We start from the raw sequence: 22,665 nt of genomic DNA on the forward strand, positions 1-22,665 counted from the left end.
TGGGAGAACATCATTGCCAATGATGTATCAGATAAGGGGTTAATTTCCAATATATATAGAGTGCTCATACAACTCCACAAAAGGAAGACAAAGAACCCAATTAAAAAATGGGCAGAGGAGCTGAATAGACACCTCTCCAAACAGGACATACAAATGGCCAAGAGACATATGAAGAAATGCTCAACATCACTAATCATCAGAGAGATGCAAATTAAAACAACAATGAGGTATCACCACACACCTGTCAGAATGGCCGCCATCAACAAATCATCAAACAACAAGTGTTGGCGAGGGTGTGGAGAAAAGGGGACTCTAATACACTGCTGGTGGGAATGCAGACTGGTGCAGCCGCTATGGAAAACAATATGGTGCTACCTCAAAAAATTAAAAATTGAACTTCCATTTGACCCAGTGATCCCACTTCTAGGAATATACCCTAAGAAGCCTGAAACACTAATCAGGAAGAACATATGTACCCCCATGTTCATAGCAGCACTATTTACAATAGCTAAGATCTGGAAACAGCCCAAGTGTCCACCAGTAGACAAATGGATAAAAAAGCTGTGGTACATATACACAATGGAGTACTATGCAGCGGTAAGAAAGAAAGATCTCTTATCCTTTGAGACGACATGCAGGGACCTGGAAAGTATTATCCTAAGTGAAAGAAGCCAAGCAGAAAAAGACAAATACCACATGATCTCACTTATATACGGAATATAATGAACATAACAGTCTGAGGAATACAGTAGACCCAGACACATGGAAGTAGGGCACAGACTGACATCCCTCAGAAGAGGGGATGGGGGGTGGGGGGGTGGGAAGAGATAAACCACAGAACTTATATGCATGTATGCATGACCAATAGACATGGACAACTAAGCCGGGGACAGGGTGGAGGGGGGGTGGGGTGGGGATGCCAATGGGGTAAAAAGGTAAAATATCTGTAACAAAAAAATAAATAAAAATTCATAAAAAAATAAAACAAAACAAAACAAAACAAAAAAATTGGGGGATGACCAAAAAATACAATTAAATGGAAAAACATTTTCAATTTCAGATATTTTTATAGGACATGTGTAGAGGGAAATAAATAAATTAATATTTGTCTTCAAAAGAAATAAAAAATTAAAAATAAAAAAAAAAATAAAAAAAATAAATGTGATACACCACATAAACAAAATGAAAGATAAAAATCATATGATCACATCAATAGATGCTGAAAAAGCATTCGACAAAATCCAGCATCCATTTCTGATAAAAACACTCAGCAATGTGGGAACACAGGGATAATATCTCGACATAATAAAGGCCATATATGAAAGACCTACAGCCAACATCATACTCAATGAGCAGAAACTAAAAGAATTTCCCTTAAGAATGGGAACAAGGCAAGGATGCCCACTTTAGCCACTCTTATTTAACATAGTACTGGAAGTCTTAGCCACAGCAATCAGACATGAAGAAAAAATAACAGGGTTCAAATTGGAAAGGAGGAAGTGAAACTATCATTATTTGCAGATGACATGATATTATACATAGAAAACGCTTAAGACTCCATCAAAAATCTACTACACTTAATAAATGAATTTGGCAAAGTAGCAGGATACAAAATTAATATCATGAAATTGACAGCATTCTTATTCACCAATGATGAACTCACAAAAAGAGAAACTGAAAAAACAATCCTATTTACCGTGGCGGCAAAAAAATTAAGATACCTAGGAATAAACTTAACCAAAGAAGGAGAGGGCCTATTTGCAGAAAAACTACAGGACATTCAAAAAAGAAATAGAGGACACATGGATTGGAAGAATTAACATCATTAAAATGGCCATATTACCCAAAGCAATCTATAGATTCAATGCACTCCCCATCAAAATACCAACGACATATTTCACAGAACTAGAACAAATACTTCAAAAGTTCATATTGGACCTCGAACAGCCACAGCAATCTTGAAAAAGAAGAACAAAGTTGGTGGAATCACAATACCAGATATCAGGTTATACTACAAAGCTACTGTAATCAAAACAGCCTGGTACTGGCACAAGAACAGGCACATAGACCAGTGGAACAGAATAGAGAACCCAGAAATGGACCCAGGACACTATGCTCAGTTAATATTTGACAAAGGGGGCAAGAGCATACAGTGGAGTAAAGACAGCCTCTTTAATAAATGGTGTTGGGAAAATTGGACAGCTACATGCAAAAAAATGAAACTAGACCATCAACTTACACCCTACACAGTAATAAACTCAAAATGGATAAAAGACTTAAATGTGACCCATGAATCCATAAAAATTCTAGAAGAAAATGTAGGCAACAAAATTTCGAACATCTTACGCAGCAGAATTTTCACTGATACATCAACTAAGGCAACAGATACAAAGGAAAAAATGAACACATGGGACTACATCAATCTAAAAAGCTTCTGCACAGCAAAAGAAACAACCATCAAAATGGAAAGGCTACCCACTGTATGGGAGAACATCATTGCCAATGACACATCAGATAAGAGGTTAATTTCCAAAATATATAGAGTGCTCATACAACTCAACAAATGGAAGACAAAGAACCCAATTAAAAAATGAGCAGAGGAGCTGAATAAACACCTCTCCAAACAGGACATACAAATGGCCAAGAGACATATGAAGAAATGCTCAACATGACTAATCATCAGAGAGGTGCAAATTAAAACAACAATGAGGTATCACCTCACACCTGTCAGAATGGCTGCCATCAACCAACCATCAAACAAGTGTTGGCGAGGGTGTGGAGAAAAGGGGACTCTGGTACACTGCTGGTGGGAATGCAAACTGGTGCAGCCACTATGAAAAACAATATGGTGTTACCTCGAAAAATTAAAAATTGAACTTCCATTTGACCCAGTGATCCCACTTCTAGGAATATACCCTGAGAAGCCTGAAACACCAATCAGAAAGAATATATGTACCCCCATGTTCATAGCAGCACTATTTACAATAGCTAAGATCTGGAAACAGCCCAAGTGTCCAGCAATAGATGAGTGGATAAAAAAGCAGTGGTACAAATACACAATGGAGTACTATGCAGCTGTAAGAAAGAAAAATCTCTTCTCCTTTGAGATGACATGGAGGGACTTGGAAAGTATTATCCTAAGTGAAACAAGCCAAGCAGAAAAAGACAAATACCACATGATATCACTTATTTGTGGAATATAATGAACATAACAGTCTGGGGAATAGGGTAGATCCAGAAACATGGAAGTCGGGTACAGACTGACAACCCTCAGAAGAGGGGGCGGTGGGGGGAGGGAAGAGATAAACCACAGAACTTATATGCATGTACGCATGACCAATAGACATGGACAACATAGCCGGGGACCGGGGGATAGGGAGGAGGGTGTCAATGGGGTAAAAAAGGAGAAACATCTGTACAAAAATAAAATTTAAAAAAATAAAAACAAAAAAAAAAGTGCCCTGGCTGCTGTGCCTCAGTGGTTTCAGCATCAGCCCGTGCACCTGAAGGGTTGAGGGTTTGATTCCTGGTCAAGGGCACGTACCTGGGTTCCAGGTGTGATCTCTGGCCCCAGTTGGGGCACTCAGGAAAGGCAACCAATCGATGTGTCTCTCTCACTTTCCCCCGCCTGTCCCCCCTTCCACTCTCTCTAAAAATCAATGGAACAAATATCCTTGAGTGAGCACTAAAAATAAATAAAACTAACCTTATCTGAAAGTCTAACCATATGGAAACTGTTCTGAAGTATTAGGAAAATGTAGCCATAAATTTAAAGAAAAAGTAAAATTTTGATGCAATTATTAACCTAGAATTAAACAAAGTATAGTCTATGGCTTATCAGTGAAAATATTTACATAGAATATTAATTTAACTAAAAACTGTCAGACAACTACAGGGGTTAAGGAGGGGACAAAAGATCTATGAGAGATCTAAAACTTATCTAACAAAATAAATAACATCTAAGAAAGGATCAACAAAGTATTACACATTATTTAGAAGAAATAACACAGGTAAATAATAACAAGAAATGGCTGAAAGAATTACAAGTATTTTCCCCTCAGGAGGAGAGTGAAGTATAAGTTGTTTAGCACTATTTAACTTTTTAAATAAAGCAGACATTAGGGGAAATAAAAGGTCAAATCAAATGAAATCTAAGGAGCCAGAGATCCATTTCCCAACATTATCACTAGCTTTCTCAAGACAGATGACAAATAAAAATTGTAAGATTATATACCACTCCCAAGATTCAATTTGTACCAAATCAAATGGTATGTTCTGAAACATAACATTTCCCTGTAGAAATAGTGTGCAAAACTGCCTACCAATGACTTTTGCTCGGTACCAAACTCCATCTTCAAATTTGGCTACACAGGCTTGATCTTGAACTGGACAGAGGATTTCCAGATTTTCCCCATCTTCATTTTTATAGAAATCTTCAATTGTCTTTAGTAGAAATAAAAAATCCAGGCTCTCTATCTAAGAAATATAGGGATTAAAACAATGTAGTTTCATAGAAACTTAAAATTTTAATGTTGCATGTATTATACACAAGGTTCATAAAATTATGAAATGTTAGAATTAGACAGAAATCATGTAATATAAATTTGAAATAATTTATTTCAGAAGAAGCACATAAAATTAGCATAGACATAAAAAATTTAAATCACATTCCTCCAGGTATCTTACATGTCAATCCTTCTAGATTTCTTCTGACACTTTCCATACTTTTGTTTTTATAAAAAGTAGGATCATACCATACATACAATTGTATAATCTGCAGTTTTAAATTAATTCTCACCTTTTCTATTTCAGTGAGTGTTCCAACTAGTACTTCTAGACCATATTTAGATTTCTCCAACTGGCCAAAACCTGTATCCAATCCAAGACTACATGTTATAGCTGGTTATCTTGGTAAGTCTAGTGTAGTATTTCTTTTTTTAAAATGACCCTGTCTTATTGAAGAGTCTGCAATTTTTCTGATGAATCCCACGCCTTTTGGGTTTATGTGGTTATGCCCTCATGCTGCTATTTAACTTGTTTCTTCACTGAGCTGGGTCTCTCCCATGAATTTTCTCAACACCGAAAGTTGTATCTACAGGTGTGATGGACTGAAGCCAACCCTCTTTGGCTAAAATATATCATAACTAAAACTGTTGCTACATCAAAAGACATATTGCTACTGAATCACTATGAATGTGCTAAGCTTCACTTTTAGATTGGGGTAATGACTCTGATTCCTCCATTATACAGTTATGTTGCCCCTGGTGTCCACAGAGTAATTCATTTAGTCTTATTTTGGCATCGTGTCCAGTTTCCTATCAACCATACATCTAGTGGTTTTTAAGTGAATTGATCAAATATTTAAATTAATAATTTCAGTATGAAATAACTACATTATTGAATAAAATAGAGCTTTCTATTATTAAATGGACTATTTGGTTATCTTAAATGATAGTCTGCAAAGTTCCTATAGTACCTAAAACATAGTTCTTAAAACAAAACAAAGTCAGAGATAAACATTTAAGTATTTTACCAAATACCAACTCTTAAGGTTAAAATAATCCATCTCGCCCTGGCCGATTTGGCTCAGCGGTTAGACTGTTGGCGTGCAGACCAAAGAGTCCCGGGTTCGATTCCAGTGAAGGGCACGCACCTCAATTGCAGTTCACCCCCAGCCCCAGTTGGGGTCGAGCGGGTGGCAAACAATTGATGTCTCTCTCTCACATCGATGTTTCTCTCTTTCTCTCTCCCTCCATCCTGCTCTATCTGAAGATAAATGAAAAAATATCCTCAGATAAGGATTAAAAAACAAATCCATCTCAAATGGCAAAAAAAACCCAGGTTTCTCTCTTTCGTGAGTATAACAACGCAAGTGGAAATTTTCTGATTCTCTTATTTCATTTAAATTACTTTAAAAATTACTTTAAAAATTTTGATCTTTTATTTCTAGGTATATATTATTCATATTTTTCCATTGACAAGTTATCCAATGCAAACATAGAAAAAGTCAATGGAGGATGACAATCAGCAAAACACCAAACTAGGAAGCTCCAAGGTGTGGTTCTCCAACAGAAACACTGAAAAATCTAGAAATCATCTGAACAAACTTTGTCAGAGCTGTGGAAAACAGCCAAAGGTTTACAGCAAACAAGGAAACAACCAATCAAGTTCTTGGCATTAAAAAAAAATCTCCGTAAAACATTTGTTGAACAGAAATCTTAGTGATCACACACAAGGAATAATCTTTGCAAAAAATAGTTTGAAAAGGTCTCAAAAAGAACCCCAACAACTATAGCCTTCAACAATTTATAAAAGCCATTCATTCCCGGCCAGTGTAGCTCAGTGGTTGAGCGTCGACCCATGCACCAAGAGGCTGCCAGTTCCATATCAGGTCAGGGCACATGCCCAGGTTCTGGGCCAAATCCCCAGTAGGGGGCATGCAGCTGGTAGCCAAATGACATTCTCTCTCATCAATGTTTCTATCTCTCTCTCCCTTCCTCTTTCTCTAAAATCAATAAAGAAAAAAGAATTTTGAAAAAAGGAATAAAACAGAAATTATGCAGTTAAAAGGTACAACAGCTGAAATAAAAAAAATATATACTAGAAAGTTCAAGAACAGCCCTGGCCAGTTTGCTCAGCAGCTAGAGCATCGGCCTGTGGACCAGAGAGATCTGGGTTCAGTTCAAACTAAGGGCACGTACCTCGCTTGCAGTTTGTTCCCAGCCCTGGTTGGGGTTGTGTGGGTGGCAACCAGTTGATGTCTCTCTCTCACATTGATGTTTCTCTCCCTCTCCCTCCCACTCTTTCTGAAGATAAATAAGAAAAAAAAAATGTGTCCTCAGGTGAGGATAAAAAAAATGCAAAAAAAAAGAAAGTTCAAGAACAGATCTGAGCAAGTATAAGAAAGACTCAATGAAGACAGGACAATTGAAATCATTCAGGGAGAAGCAGACAGAAAATGCAATGCAATGAACAAGAGTCTAAGGAACTTATGGTACACTATATATTTTTTTGTTAATCCTCATCCAAGGATATTTTTTCCACTGATTTTTTTTTTTAGAGAGAGTGGGAGGGAGGTGAGGAGGAAATGGGGAGAGAGGAGAAGAGACAGGGGGAGGAAGGGAGGGAGGGAGAAAGAGGGGGAGAGAGAGATTGAGTTGCCTCCTACATGTGCCTCGACTTTGGGTTGGGGATTGAACTGGTAACCCAGGTATATGCCCTTGAGTGGGAACCAAAGCCATGACCCTTTGGTATGTGGGCCAATGCTCTAACCACTTAGTAACACCAGCCAAGGCATGGTACACTATTAAACACACAATATACACAGTATGGGAGTTCTCAGACAGAGAAGAGAAAGAGAAAGGAGCAGACAGATTTGAAAAAATAATGCTCAAAACTTCCCAAATTTAAAGAAAGACATAAATCTACAAATCCAAGAAGCTCAATTTTATGGGATGAATTGTATCTCTCCAAAAAAGATATGCTGGAGTCAAAACCCCATAGCTCAAAATATAACCTTATTTAAAGACAGGGTCTTTAAAGAGATGACAAAGTTAAAATAAGGCCATGTGGTAGGCCTTAATCCAATATGATTGGTGTCCTTATTAAAAGGAGTACATTTGGGCCCTGGCCAGTTTTTCTCAGTTGTTAGAGCATCGGCCTGCAGTCCAGAGAGACCCGGGTTTGGTTACAGCTAAGGGTGCATACTTTGGTTGCTGGCCCTGGTTGGTCGTGTGGGTGGTAGCCACTCGATGTGTCCCTTTCACATTGATGTTTCTCTCTCTCTTCCTATCTTTCCCTCCCAATCTATTTGAACAAAAAATGGAAAAATGTCCTTGGGTGATGATAAAACAAACTAACAAACAAAAGATAGAAACATTGAAAATCAACCAACTAGAAATGAAAAACCACCAAGAAGAAATGAAGAATAACATAGCAGAAATAAAGAACACGTTGGAAGGACTACACAGCAGAGTAGAGGAAGCTGAGGGCCAAATCAGTGAATTAGAAGACAGGTAGAAAAAATCAACCAATCAGAAAACCAAAAGGAATAAACAATTAAAAAAACAGGAAGAAAGCTTAAGAGAACTGTGGGACAACTTGAAATGTAATAATATTTGCATCATAGAAGTCCCTGAGGAAGAAAATGGGCAAGAGTTAGAGAATATATTTGAAGAAATAGTGACAGAAAACTTCCCTAATTTGGTGAAAGAAGAAGGCATTCAAGTTCAAGAAGCGCAGAGAGCCCCAAGTAAAAAGAACCCAAACAGGCCCACACCAAGACACATAGTAATCGAAATGCCAAAAATTAAAAACAAAGAGAGAATCCTAAGGGCAGCAAGACATAAGCAACAGGTTACCTACAAAGGAACCCCCATAAGGCTCTCAGCTGACTTCTCAACAGAAACACTACAGGCCAGAAGGGAATGGTATGAGGTAATCAAGGTCATGAAAAACAAGGATCTGAATTCAAGCTACTCTATCCAGCAAGGCTATCATTCAAAATAGAAGGTCAAATAAAGAGCTTCCCAGACAAAAAAAAAAGACTAGGGATTACATTAGAACCAAACCAGTACTGCAAGAATTGTTAAAAGGACTGCTGTAATTGGTAGAAGAAATAGGAAAAAAAAATAGAACCACACTAAACAAAAATGGCAATAAATTTAGTACATATTAATAATCACCTTAAATGTAAATGAACTACAGTGCAGTAAGGACAGCCTCTTTAATAAATGGTTCTGGGAAAATTGGACGCTACTTGGAGAAAAATGAAACTAGACCATCAACTTACACCCTACACAAGAATAAACTCAAAATGTATAAAAGGCTTAAATGTAACTCATGAATCCATAAAAATCCTAGAAGAGACTGTAGGCAACAAAATTTCAGACATCATACGCAGCAGAATTTTTACTGACACATCACCTAAGGCAATAGAAACAACGGAGAAAATGAACACATGGGACTACATCAAACTCAAAAGCTTCTGCACAGCGAAAGATACAATCATCAAAACGGAAAGGCTACCCACTGTATGGGAGAGCATAATTGCCAATGATATATCAGATAAGGGGTTAATTTCCAATACATATAGAGTGCTCATACAACTCCACAAAAGGAAGACAAAGAATCCAATTTAAAAATGGGCAGAGGAACTAAATAGACACCTCTCCAAACAGGACATACAAATGTCTAAGAAACATATGAAGAAATGCTCATCATCACTAATCATCAGTAAGATGCAAATTAAAACAACAAGGTATCCCCTCACACCTGTCAGAATGGCCGCCATCAACTAACCATCAAACAACAAGTGTTGGCGATTGGTGTGGAGAAAAGTGTACTCTAGTACACTGCTGGTGGGAATGCAGACTGGTGCAGTCACCATGGAAAACAATATGGTGTTACCTCAAAAAATTAAAAATTGAACTTCCATTTGACCCAGTGATCCCACTTCTAGGAATATACCCTAAGAAGTCTAAAACACCAATCAGAAAGAATATATGTACCACCATGTTTGTAGCAGCACTATTTACAATAGCTAAGATCTGGAAACAGCCCAAGTGTCCATCAGTAGAAGAATGGATAAAAAAGCAGTGGTACATATACGCAATGGACTACTACGCAGCTGTAAGAAAGACCTCTTATCCTTTGAGACTACATGGAAGGACCTGGAAAGTATCATCCTAAGTGAAACAAGCCAAACAGCGAAAGACAAGTTTCATATGATCTCACTTATTTGTGGAATATAATGAACATAACAGTCTGAGGAAGGGGGTAGTCCCAGAGACACGGAAGTGGGATACAGACTGACAATCCCCTAAATAGGGGGGTGGGGTGGGGAAGAGATAAACCACAGAACTTATATGCATGTATACATGAACAGTGGACATGGACAACAAACTGGGGGAAGGGCAGGGAGGGAGGGAGGGGGAGGGGGGAATCTGGGGGGAAAAGGAGAAACATCTGTAACAAAAATTAATTAATAAAAAAAATAATAATAAAGTTGTTACCAAATGAAAAAAATATATAAATAAACTGAATGCTCCGATAAAAAGACACAGAGTAGGTGATTGAATAAGAAAGCATGACTCATATATATGTTGTTTACAAGAGATCCACCTCACAACAAAAGACTCACATAGGCTGATAGTGAAGGGATGAAAAAAAATCTTCCCAGCAAATGGAAAGAAAAAAAAGCTGGGGTAGCAATACTCATATCTGATAAAAAAGATTTCAAAATGAAGGCCATAACTAGAGACTAAGAAGGCCACTACATAATATTGAAAGGATCTATCCAACAGGAAGATATAAGCTTGGTAAACATCTATGCGCCCAATATAGGAGCACCAAAATATATTAAATATCTTCGGGAGAACTTCAAAGGAGAAATCGACTGCAATACAATCATAGTAGGGGACTTCAACACCTCACTGACATCACTGGATAGATCCTCTAGACAAAAAATCAGCAAGGAAACAGAGATTCTAAATGAAGCACTAGACCAAATGGATTTAATAGATATCTACAGAGAATTACACCCCAAAACTACAAAATTCACATTCTTCTCTAGTGCACATGGGACATTCTCAAAGACAGACCACATGTTAGAACACGAACTAAGTCTCTACAAGTTCAAGAAGACTGAAATCATATCAAGCATCTTCTCACATCACAATGGCATGAAACTAGAAATCAACTGCAACAAGAACATGCAAAGACATTTCAACACATAGAAGCTAAATAGCATGTTATTAAACAATAAATGGTTTACCAAGGAGATCAAGGAAGAAATGAAAAACTTCCTGGAAACCAATGAAAATGAACACACAACAACACAAAATCTATGGGATGCAGCGAAAGCAGTTCTGAGAGGGAAGTTCATAGCACTACAGGCCCACCTCAAGAAACAAGAAAAATTTCTAACAGACTATCTAAACCTTACAACTTAAAGACCTAGAAAGCAAACAAAAAGAAAACCCCAGGGCAAGTAGAAGGAAGGAAATAGTAAAGATCAGAGCAGAAATAAATGACATGGAGACGAAAAAAACAATTCAAAGGATCAATCAAACAAAGAGCTAGTTCTTTGAAAAGATAAACAAGACTGATGGACCCTTAGCTAGACTCACCAAGAAACAGAGAGAGAGAGAACCCAAATACACAAAATCAGAAATGAAAGAGGAGAAATAATAACTGACACCACAGAAATACAAAGCATTGTTAACAAATATTATGAACAATTATAGGGCAACAAATTTGACAATCTAAGCGAAATGGACAAATTTCTAGAAACACATAGTCTCCCAAAACTAAACTGGGAAGAGATAGAAAACTTGAACAGACCAATAACAAAAGAAATTGAAGATATAATCAAGACTCTTCTAGAAAACAAAAGGCCAGGCCCAGATGGTTTCATGGAGGAATTTTACTGAACATTCAAAGAACTAATACTCATTCTCCTCAAACTATTTCAAAAAATTCAAGAAGGAAGACTTCCAAACTCGTTTTATGAGGCCAGCATAAGTCTAATTCCAATACCAGAATAAGATACTACAAAGAAAGTAAACTACAGACCAATATCCGTGATGAACATAGACGCCAAAATCCTGAACAAAATAATAGCAAATCAAACCCAGAAATACATCAAAAAAATTATTCACCTTGACCAAGTGGGATTCATCCCAGGGATGCAAGGCTGGTACAATATTTGCAAATCAATAAATGTGATACACCACATAAACAAAATGAAAGATAAAAATCATATGATCATATCAATAGATGCTGAAAAAGCATTCGACAAAATCCAGCACCCATTTCTGATAAAAACACTCAGCAATCTGGGAATAGAGGGATCATATCTCAACATAATAAAGGCCATATATGAAAGACCTACAGCCAACATCATACTCAATGGGCAAAAATTAAAAGCATTTCCCTTAAGAACAGGAACAAGACAAGGATGCCCACTTTCACCATTCTTATTTAACATAGTACTGGAAGTCTTAGCCACAGCAATCAGACAGGAAGAAAAAATAAAAGGGATCCAAATTGAAAAGCAGGAAGTGAAACTGTCATTATTCGCAGATGACATGATACTATACCCATGAAAACCCCAAAGACTCCATCTAAAATCTACTAGACGTGTCTGGCTGGTTTGACTCAGCGGTTAGAGCGTAGACTGGTGGTCCGGAGAGACCTGGGTTCGGTTCCTGCTAAGGGCGTGTACCTCGGTTGCAGTTTGTCCCCGGCCCTAGTTGGGTCACGAGGGTAACAGCCACTTGATGTGTCCCTTTCACATCAATTTTTCTCTCTCTCCCTCCCACTCTGAACAAAAAATAGAAAAATGTCCTCGGGTGAGGATAAAAAAGAAAAAAAGAAAAAAAAATCTACTAGACTTAATAAATGAATTTGGCAAAGTAGCAGGATACAAAATTAACGTCAAGAAATCGACGGCATTCTTATACATCAATGATGAACTCACAGAAAGAGAAACTAAAAAAATCCCATTTACCATTGTGGCAAAAAAATTAAGATACCTAGGAATAAGCTTAACCAAAGAAATAAAAGACCTATTTGCAGAAAACTACAGGTCATTGAAAAAAGAAATAGAGGAAGATATAAAAAAGTGGAAGTACATACTTTGTTAATGGATTGGAAGAATTAACATCATTAAATGTCCATACTACCCAAAGCAATCTATAGATTCAATAAAATTCCCATCAAAATACCAACAACATATTTCACAGAACTAGAACAAATACTTCAAAAGTTCATATGGAACCAAAAAAGAGCCTGAATAGCCACAGCAATATTGAAAAAGGAGAACAAAGTAGGTGGGATCACAATACCACGTATCAGGTTATACTACAATGCTACTGTAATCAAAACAGCCTGTTATTGGCACAAGAACAGGCAGATAGACCAGTGGAACAGAACAGAGAACCCAGAAATGGACCCAAGGCAATATGCTCAATTAATATTTGACAAAGGGGGAGAGCATACAATGGAGTAAAGACAGCCTCTTTAATAAATGGTGTTGGGAAAATTGGACAGCTACATGCAAAAAAATGAAACTCTACCATCAACTTACACCATACACAAGAATAAATTCTAAATGTATAAAAGACTTAAATATGACCCGTGAATCCATAAAAATCCTAGAAGAAAATGTAGGCAACAATATTTCAGACATTATATGCAGCAGAATTTTTGCTGATTCATCACCTAAGGCAACAGATACAAAGAAAAAATTAACAAGTGGGACTAAATCAAACTAAAAAGCTTCTGCACAGCAAAAGAAACGACCATTAAGCCCTTGCCAATTTGGCTCAGAGGTTAGAGCATCTGCCCGTGGAGCAAAGAGTTGCTGTTTTGATTCCAGTCAAGGGCACATACCTTGATTATGGTTCTGACCCTGGCCCTGGTCAGGTTTGCTCGGGAGGTAACTAATTGATGTGTCTGTCTCCCATCAATGTTTCTCTCTCTCTCTCTCTCTCTCTCTCTCTCTCTGTCTCCCCCCCCCCCCTCAACACTCTATCTGAAGATAAGTGAAAAAGTACCTTTAGGTGAGGATTTTTTTTTAAATGGGCAGAGAACCTGAATAGACACTTCTCTCTGAAGAGGACATACAGATGGTCAACAGACACATGAAAAGATGCTCAACATCACTAATCATCAGAGAAATGCAAATTAAAACCACAATGAGATGTCAGAATTTCTATAATCAATAAATCAACAAACAAGTGTTAGCAAGGACGTGGAGAAAAGGGAACCCTTTTGCACTATTATAGGTGGGAATGCAGATGGGTACAGCCACTGTAGAAAACAGTATGGAGGTTCTTCAAAAAATTAAAAATGGAACTACCTTATCACCCTGCATTTCCACTTCTGGGTTTATATCTGAAGAAACCCATAACATTAATTTGAAAGAATATATGCACCCCTATGTTCACTGCAGCATTATTTATAATAGCCAAGATATGGAAGCAACCCAGGTTCCCATCAATAGATGAGTGGATAAAAAAGCTGCTGTACATATATACAATGGAATATTACTTGGCCATAAAAATAGAATGAAATTTTATCATTTGTGACAGCATGGATGGACCTTGAGGGTATTATGTTAATTAAGTGAAGTAAGACAGAGAAAGACAAGTACCAGTATGATTTCACTTCCAGGTGGAATCTAAACAACAATATAAATGAAAACAAACAGATTCATAGATACAGAGAACAGATTGATGGTTGCTGGAGGGCAGCAGGGCATGGGGACAGGTTAAAAAAGGTGAAAAGATTAAGTGCAAACTGGTAGTTACAAAATAGACACGGGGCTATAAACTATGTATGGTGCCACGTGGGTACTGGAAAATAATAGGAGGACCATTTTGTAAAGTACATGATTGTCTAACCAGTATGCTGTATACCTAAAACTAATACAAAAATAATATTGAGTCCTGGCTGGTTTGGCTCAGTGGTTGGAGCATCAGCCTACAGACCAAATAGTCGTGGGTTTGATTCCCATCAAGGGCACGCCTTGACTGCGGTTTTGTCCCCAGCCCTGGTAGGGGTCATGCGGGAGGCAACCAGTCAATGTGTCTCTCTCACATCAATGTTTCTCTCTCTCCCTCCCTCCCACTCTATCTGAAGATAAATGGGGAAAAAATCCTCAGGTGATGATTAAAAACAATTAATATTGAAAAAAAGTCAAAACAGAATTATTACATTGTAATCCAGCATTTGGACTCCTCATTATATGCCTAGAAAAACCTAAAGCAGAGGCCCAAACAGATACTTGTACACCCATGTTCACAATAGCATTATTAAAAATAGCCAAAATGTTAAAACAAGCCAAGCGTTCATCAACAGATGGAGAAACAAATGTGGTGTATACATACAATGAATATTGGTCAGCCATGAAAGGAATGAAATTCTGATACATTCTACAACATGTAAACATTATACTAAGTAAAATAAGGTACACAAAAGGAAAACTAGTGTTTGTTTTCCACTCAGAGGTACCTAGAATAGGTAAGTTCAGAGAGAGAAAGCAGAACAAGTTATCAGACACTGAGGAGCTAGAATGGGGAGTTACTGTTTAATGGGAATGGAACTTCTGTTTGAGAAAATTAAGTTCTGCAGAGGAATGGTGGTGATGGCTACACAACAAGGGGAATATATTTAATGACACTGAGCTGTACACTTGAAGGTTAAAATGGTAAATTTTGTTTTATGTTTTATTTCAATTTAAAGACACTTAAAAAAAATCAACAGAATACATGAAACTAATAGAAAAATAATATTGAGTCCTGGCTGGTTTGGCTCAGTGGTTGGAGCGTCAGCCTACAGACCAAATAGTAGTGGTTTTGATTCCCGTCAAGGGCACGTTCTACTTAGTGCCATGTAGGTCGATTTCCACAACTCCTCTGGTGAGGCGGTATAGTGTGCAGTGTTTGAGGTGACAGGCTCTGTCTGAGTGAAGCTGAACTGCCCAGTTCAATCCTGACTCTACTCTTTGTAGCTGTGTGACCTAAGGCAAGTTGCTTCATCCCTCTGGTTACACTCCACATCTAAAGGAAGATAATGGTATCTTTCTCATAGGATTGTTGTGAAGATTAATGAGTTATTCACACACAGCAATATGGCCCTTAGAATGACTTAATTCAACAAAGAGATCAGTAAGAATAAACTGTTAGTAGCTACCTAAACCCATCAGTCACACATCCAACATGTAATACGAAATGCTTTTAATCTGAATCTATTTTGGTGTTCATATTCCAAAAACTACCTAGTAATAATTCATAAATTCTCAGGTATAAATGATCAGAAACAGGTTTTATCATTTTATGTTGATTTGTCAGCTCTATGTACTTTCCTAATTTCTACAGTTGACCCTTAAACAACATGGCTTTGAACTGCGTATCTCTACTTATACATGAATTTAAAAAAATAAATACTGTTGAATGTATTTTCTCTTCCTTATGACTTTCTTAATAACATTTTATTTTCTCTAGCTTATTTTATTGTAAGAATATAGTATATAATACATATAACATACAAAATATGTTAATTGCTTGTTTATGCCATCGGTAAGGCTTCTGGTTAACATCAGGTTATTTATTAGTAGTCAAATTTTGGGAGAGTCAAAAGTTATATGCAGATTTTCGACTGCATGGAAGGGGGGCAAGGGTCAGCATACCATGTTGTTCAAGAGTCAACTGTAGATTTCAGATAGTAGCAAGCAACATTTATACATTATACATCCTTCACTGTCCTTTCCCTCCACATCTCACTAATTTGCATGTTGAAGAGCTCCTTCATTTCATTTACTGTGAGTAATGTGAATTTGTTATTTAAAGTTGCAGCCACTAAGAAACTTACATTTCCCATCAGTTCATAGTGGTTTGTTTGCTCTAAAATTCATACTAAGCACTCATTTCTGTTACATATTTCTACTTAAAATTTGCAAACATATTTTGTCTCAACGGAACACTGTATACTTACCAACTGAAGATAGAAATCAGTAGGACTATTTATATGACAGACCATAACTGAAACATCTGTCATTTCTTTAGGCAAAATAGGTGGGTGATAGTGTAAAATCATATTTTTTTCAGAATGACTTCTTGGTGAGTGTGACCTAAACCTAATTAAAAGAATAATTAAAAGCATAATTAAAAGCTTAAGAAGGAATCATTTTCTTGAAGTCTCTCTTCTCTCAGTGACTTGATCTGAAGAAAGGACTTGTACACATACTGATTTATCTATCTACCAAAAGTATTTCCTTTCAAATTTCTTAATTTTAACACTTCTTGGAATTGTCTGCAATTATCAAACCAGGTTAAAGAAGATGTCAAGTATCAAAACTCAATAATTAACCTTCAAATTTGTGTTGAAGCATTTTCAAGCTGGACCTGTTAAGTTCTACTCAAAGTCTAAGTTTCTACTCATTTGGTTGAACAGGTAACCACTCTGTGGTAGCAGTCGGTGAAGAGAGCTGAACGCTCCTTGTCCCCTTCCAGATCCCAGACTCTACTTTTATTTTTCCAGAATGGAACCTACTTGGTTCACTTCCAGATTCCTGTAATTGCTCAGGACAGAAAGTTAGTATCTTCCACTATCTCTGTGGTACCTTAGTTATCTCTGTTCATCAGAGAGGAAGGAGAAAGAAATTTATAGTTGCCTCTCTAAATTTATATATCAAATATCAAGTTGTTAGAATCTTTAAGTCAGAAACTGTTAAACTACAATTCTGGAAAACCTAGTGCAGTTGTTTGTGAACTTATCAAGAATATTAAAAATGTTCAGTATCTACAGATAGTTTCTATTTTGAGGTACTTTACTTCCTCTAGTTCCTTAAATCTAATTATCTGAATGCAGTTTTCACAGATAACTGTAATTAGAAAACCTGACAGCAATATTTTTAACCTCTTACAGAGTATATTGAGGTTCACTTTGGAGCCCATAGTTTTTAAAGGTAAAATCTACTATTCCAATAGTCATAATCTCAAAAAATATTTAAGGTTTAATAAATTACCTACCTGGCCAGTTCCATAAAAACCAATGCATCTCTAAGAGACACAGGCATGTCACTGCTTATTTTATTTGTTGGTGGTTTCTGCAGATCTACAATAAGCACACCATCTTCTTCTCTAAAAACTTTCATTAAAACAGCCTTGTTATTCACCATTTTCAAAAATTCTACTTTAGCTTCTTCTCCCCAAGCTTCATTCTGTGTAAAAAGTTAAATTCCAGTGTACTTAGTAATTATAATTAGTTCTAATGCTACAATACTCTGGATTTAGCTTTATACTAACTAATGTCTGTAAATCTGAGCAAAGGCACTGAGCCCACCACGGATACTAAGTAGCAGCTGGGGCCACAAACCTAAGGACAGTCTTAGGGATGCACAGAGTGTGGGTCATATTTTGATTTATTAATAATGTCTCAAGGTTCCATAGCTATCGCACTTTCAAACTTAGTTTCACTTTTGAATATTAGTATAAAGATTATAAATATTTCAAAATGAAACAGGTATTAGATATAAATTTTCCACTGAAATGATGAAAATTCAAAAGCTAATTTTGGAAGTATAATGAAAGCCACGTAATACAATCAAGATATTTATAATCATCATCAGTTAACTTAGTTTTTTCATTACTAGCCATACAGGAAGCACATGCTATTTAAATAAAAAAGAAAAATATTCACCTATAGGAAAGAGGTTTTTTAAGTTGATCTTTGAAATTTTAAGAACCAAACCGAAAGTAAATTTAAAGAATCAAATACACATTCCTGACCCGGCTGGTATGGCTCAGTGGTTAAAGTGTCAGCCCGTGCTATGAAGGGTCTCAAGTTCAATTCCTGGTCAAGGGCACATACCTGGGTTCACTTCCTGACCCCAGTTGGGGCACATGCAGGAGGCAACCAATTGATGTGCCTCTCTCACCCCCCCCCCCTTTTCTTACTCCCTTCCACTGTCTCTAAAAAAAAAAGGAAAAGGAAAAATATCCCGGGGTGAGGATTAACAAAAAAAAGTATGCATTCCTTAAAAACAAAAAAATAAAACATCTTTCTTTTTTTATTTTTATTTATTTTTAATCCTCACCAGAGGACTTTTTTGCATTTATCTTCAGATAGAGCAGGGGAGGCGAGGGGAGGGGAAAAGAAACATCGATGTGAGAGGGTCACATCAAGTGGTTGCCACCCACATGACCCCAACCAGGGCTGGGGACAAACTGCAACCAAGGTACGTGCCCTTAGCGGGAACTGAACCCAGGACTCTCTGGTCCGCAGGCCAATGCTCTAACCGCTGAGCCAAACAGGCCAGGGCAAAAATAAAGCATCTTTCTAAACATTTTTTTTAATCCTCCCCCGAGGATATTTTTACATTTATCTTTAGACATAGTGGGAGGAGGAGGAGGAGGAGGAGGAGGAGGAGGAGGAGGAGGAGGAGGAGGAGAGAGAAACATCGACTGGTTGCCACCCGCACGGCCCCGGTTGGGGCCAGGGATGAACTGCAACCCAGGTACGTGCTCTTGGTCAGAATTGAACCCGGGACTCCATGGTCCGCAGGCCGACGCTTTAACCACTGAGCCAAATAAGCCAGGGCCATCTTTCTAAAGATTTTATGAATATGAAAGTAAAGCCTACTCAGAATGAAAGAATTTTTTAAAATCAATTTTACCATTTTGAGGAAAACACAAGTTATATTTTTATGTTTTCCTTCTAGTTATTCATTTATTCATTCTTTCAAATATCTGCTGAATATCTACTATGTGTTAGGTGATCTGTTACATGCCTGGAGCACAATTATGAGCAAAGACACAGACTCCTGCTTTTGTAGATTTCATAATCATGTAACTGCTTGACATACATTCTTACATCCAATCCCTATCTCCTATGAGTTTGCAATGTTGCTGGAGAATATCCAGATATTCATAAATAATACAAAGCAGAATGCCATGTGGGTTGTTAGTAATGAACAAAGTGCCACGGAAACAGTGAAGAAATGTACAGAAACACAAACCACACCATATTTTATTTTTCCATACTTATTTGACTCTAAAACTCAGTGGTTTACTTTGGTATTTCACTTATCATCATACTCATATATACTTATTCAACTCGATTTCCCACTAAGAACGTTTCCAGTTTGTGGAAACTGAAGTTTATCTACTTTTTCATTGGATTATTACGCAAAATGTATTTACCAGAGCTGGTGCCTTAAACCTACACTGGGCAAACTGACTGGCAATACCTAGCTACAACTGGAATATTTAGGCCCCAAAAAAGAAAGCATAATTTCAGTTTCACTTACTGAATTCTGTGGAACAATATCCTTCAATGAACATGGCTGTGCTAATGGCTGGAAGTCTTTCAGCAGCCCTTCAATATATGGTTCAGACTTCCTTAGAACCAGACATAAGTCAGTTAGTACTATATGTTGCTCAGCAATGTGTTCTGATCTCACATGGGTATCACCAACTCTAGGAAGAATTCCAGCAACATTTTAAAAAAATAATGCTTCAAATCCAAACCTGCTTTCCCCCATAAAAGTTATGCATTTCTAAGGATAGTCTCCTTACGTTAAATCTTCTAGAAAGTTATATTCTAATTCATACTTCCTTACAATATAGATTTAATCTAGCTTTTATAAGTACAGACACTGTTTCTATCTATAGAATTAAATCTCAACTGCCTTTATCTGAATTGTCTTTCATGTATCTATTCTGTTTAAACTTAGTTTAAATCTATTTATTTAATTAGTGACCATGCTGTAGTTAATATAGAAACATTTGTTTTAGTTTCCCTAGAACACTGAGGGAAACATTTTTTTAATATCTAGAGTGAGCTAGACACTATGCCACTTTAACATGCATTAGTAAAATTAGAGAAATCTGATCAAAATTCTTACTTAATTATCCTGCAGCTAACTATCACATTTTATTTTAAAGGAACTATTTTTATGCCTCATTCCCCTGCTTTGAGGCAACAAAGAAGAATACTTAAGTTTAGATACATCAAAAATCTCCTTTTCCAAGCTACCCATCTAATAGCATTGATAAATGATAATACTTTACTAATTTGTAATTAGTAAGACAAATTAGAGGAAAATAAAAAGCATATGCCTTGGAAATGAAGAAATATAAATTACTCTTTTCTACACTTTGCCAATTTCCTTTATTCTCTAGTATTCATCCCTTCCCCAATCATAAATGTTTCCCAGCAGGCCAGAAACACACAATAATTATAAAATATCATACCCTGCAACAATTAGAACTTCAGAATTTCCAAAATCCACCATGAATATTTGTATTAGTGCAATTTGACAGACTGAGAATTTGGTTGGACTACAATGTTTTCTAATATTTTCATTTTCTATTGGAATTAATTCAGTGATAATTCCTCGGCACCACATTCCATTTTCAATACTGCTGATGAATATTGTTGCACCTAAATGAGAGGGAGACAAATCATTATCAATGTTTATGGAGAAAGAATACCTAACAAGCTCTAATTTACAAACATGTACATTAGTTCCACCACTGAGAAGTCTTAATCAATTTATCTACTGATATAGTACTATGTCAAGAACTATGAGAAGGATGAAAGTAGCATAGTATGACAGTTTCTGTTACACAGAACCTTATGAGCTAAATGGAGAGATAAAAACAAAGAATATTCAGTGGTCAGTTTTTGAGAGCCTATGTTTTATGAACAATAACAGAGATAAATGAGAGCACACTGCCATCAGACACTCAAGAAAAAAGGCATGAACAATGGACATGGACAACAAAGCTGGGGACAGGGCGGGGAGGAAGGGGGAGGGAGGAATCAGAGGGGGAAAAAGGAGAAACATCTGTAACAAAAATAAATATATTAATTAATTAAATAAATTTTTAAAAATTTAAAAAAAGAAAAACAGGCAAATAAATGACTCTAATACATTATACTTATACTATCCTCATGCATGTACACACATATATGCATTTACAGATATATACATACTAAAATCTGTAAAATATTGTGGTAACATAAAAAACTAATCAATTACCTTCTCTTGGTTAGGGGGAGTGAGAGTAAAGAAACAATGATAGGCCAAGTGTGAAATGCCAAAATTAAATTAATACACAGTGAAGTTCAGAGAAGGGAACGATGAACCAAGGACCTACCAGCAGAAGGGTCAGATGAATTACAAATAACTAGGGGGAAAAAAGAGCAAGGAAGAAAGAGACCTAAATTTGAATGCTTACTGTGAGCTCAACAATGTTCTCAGTATTTTGTTTGAATTCACTTACTCCCTCAACAAACTTGTGGATATGGTACTTCCATCACATAGACAAGGAAACCAGGCAAAGAGAGATTGAAAAGCTAGCCTAAGCCACATGGCTACTTAGAAGAGGGAGGAGGAGAATGCAGGTAGTCTTGGAGCCCATTCTCTTAAAAACTACGCTACACATTACAGAGAAATTTGGTAAAACTTGATCACTGACCATATACAGAGGGATGTGGTATAATCCCCTCTGTGTATGCTAATAAAAATAGGATAGTTGAAAGGCACATCAGGGCAGCCTTTAAAATTTTTAAGTTCTACCAAAACATTTGTTTGGCTTTCAGATTCTCGTGGACCCTTTTCTTATGTTTATATACCACAACCAATATTCTTAGTTTTAAACTACATGCTATTAAACCATTCTTTCTTGCAACAGATAAGAAAAAAAAGCCTGAAGTCATTTGTTGTTCTACATAATGAACTGGTAGGAAAAGGGAACACCCATCTGAAGTATCTTGTCACATTGTCCCCTTATAACTAGTATCTCAAAACATAAATGAGTATTTAAATCATGTATACTTACCTTGAAATAATAATTATTCTTAACTTAAAACAAAGGATGACTTTTTGGCTTTCTTAGAACAGTTTCTGAATATAAGTTGAGCTCTTTTGTTAATGTACTAAATTTTGGAATATTATTTGAAGCCATAAAAATTAAGTTTAATACTACACTTCCCTCCTCTTAGATACTCATAATTTGTTATTTTTTTCTGTTTAAAAATGATTAATTTTTGTCAAAAGTATATGATGATCTTAGGTTTCTAATATTCTGTAAACTACATAGATGAGCTGAGAGTTAAGGAGGCTGAGGGGTGAAGGCAGAGGATGCAGAA

General features: G+C 36.6%; 1 protein-coding gene across 2 annotated transcripts in view; it reads right to left on the bottom strand.

Moving 5' to 3' along the window:
• RNF17 (ring finger protein 17) overlaps positions 1–22,665 on the bottom strand; it is a 140,249-nt gene that overhangs the window by 70,993 nt on the left and 46,591 nt on the right. For both annotated transcript variants that reach the window (XM_036252513.1, XM_036252512.1), the window contains exons 12-16: positions 20,763–20,952; positions 19,817–19,985; positions 17,538–17,728; positions 16,501–16,642; positions 4,323–4,476 (exon numbers count right to left, since the gene is read on the bottom strand). In XM_036252513.1, coding sequence (XP_036108406.1) covers positions 4,323–4,476; positions 16,501–16,642; positions 17,538–17,728; positions 19,817–19,985; positions 20,763–20,952 — 846 coding nt within the window. The remainder of the gene's footprint in view (positions 1–4,322; positions 4,477–16,500; positions 16,643–17,537; positions 17,729–19,816; positions 19,986–20,762; positions 20,953–22,665) is intronic.

This window comes from Molossus molossus, unplaced genomic scaffold (assembly GCF_014108415.1).
Source record: "Molossus molossus isolate mMolMol1 unplaced genomic scaffold, mMolMol1.p scaffold_m16_p_10, whole genome shotgun sequence".
NCBI lineage: Eukaryota > Metazoa > Chordata > Mammalia > Chiroptera > Molossidae > Molossus > Molossus molossus.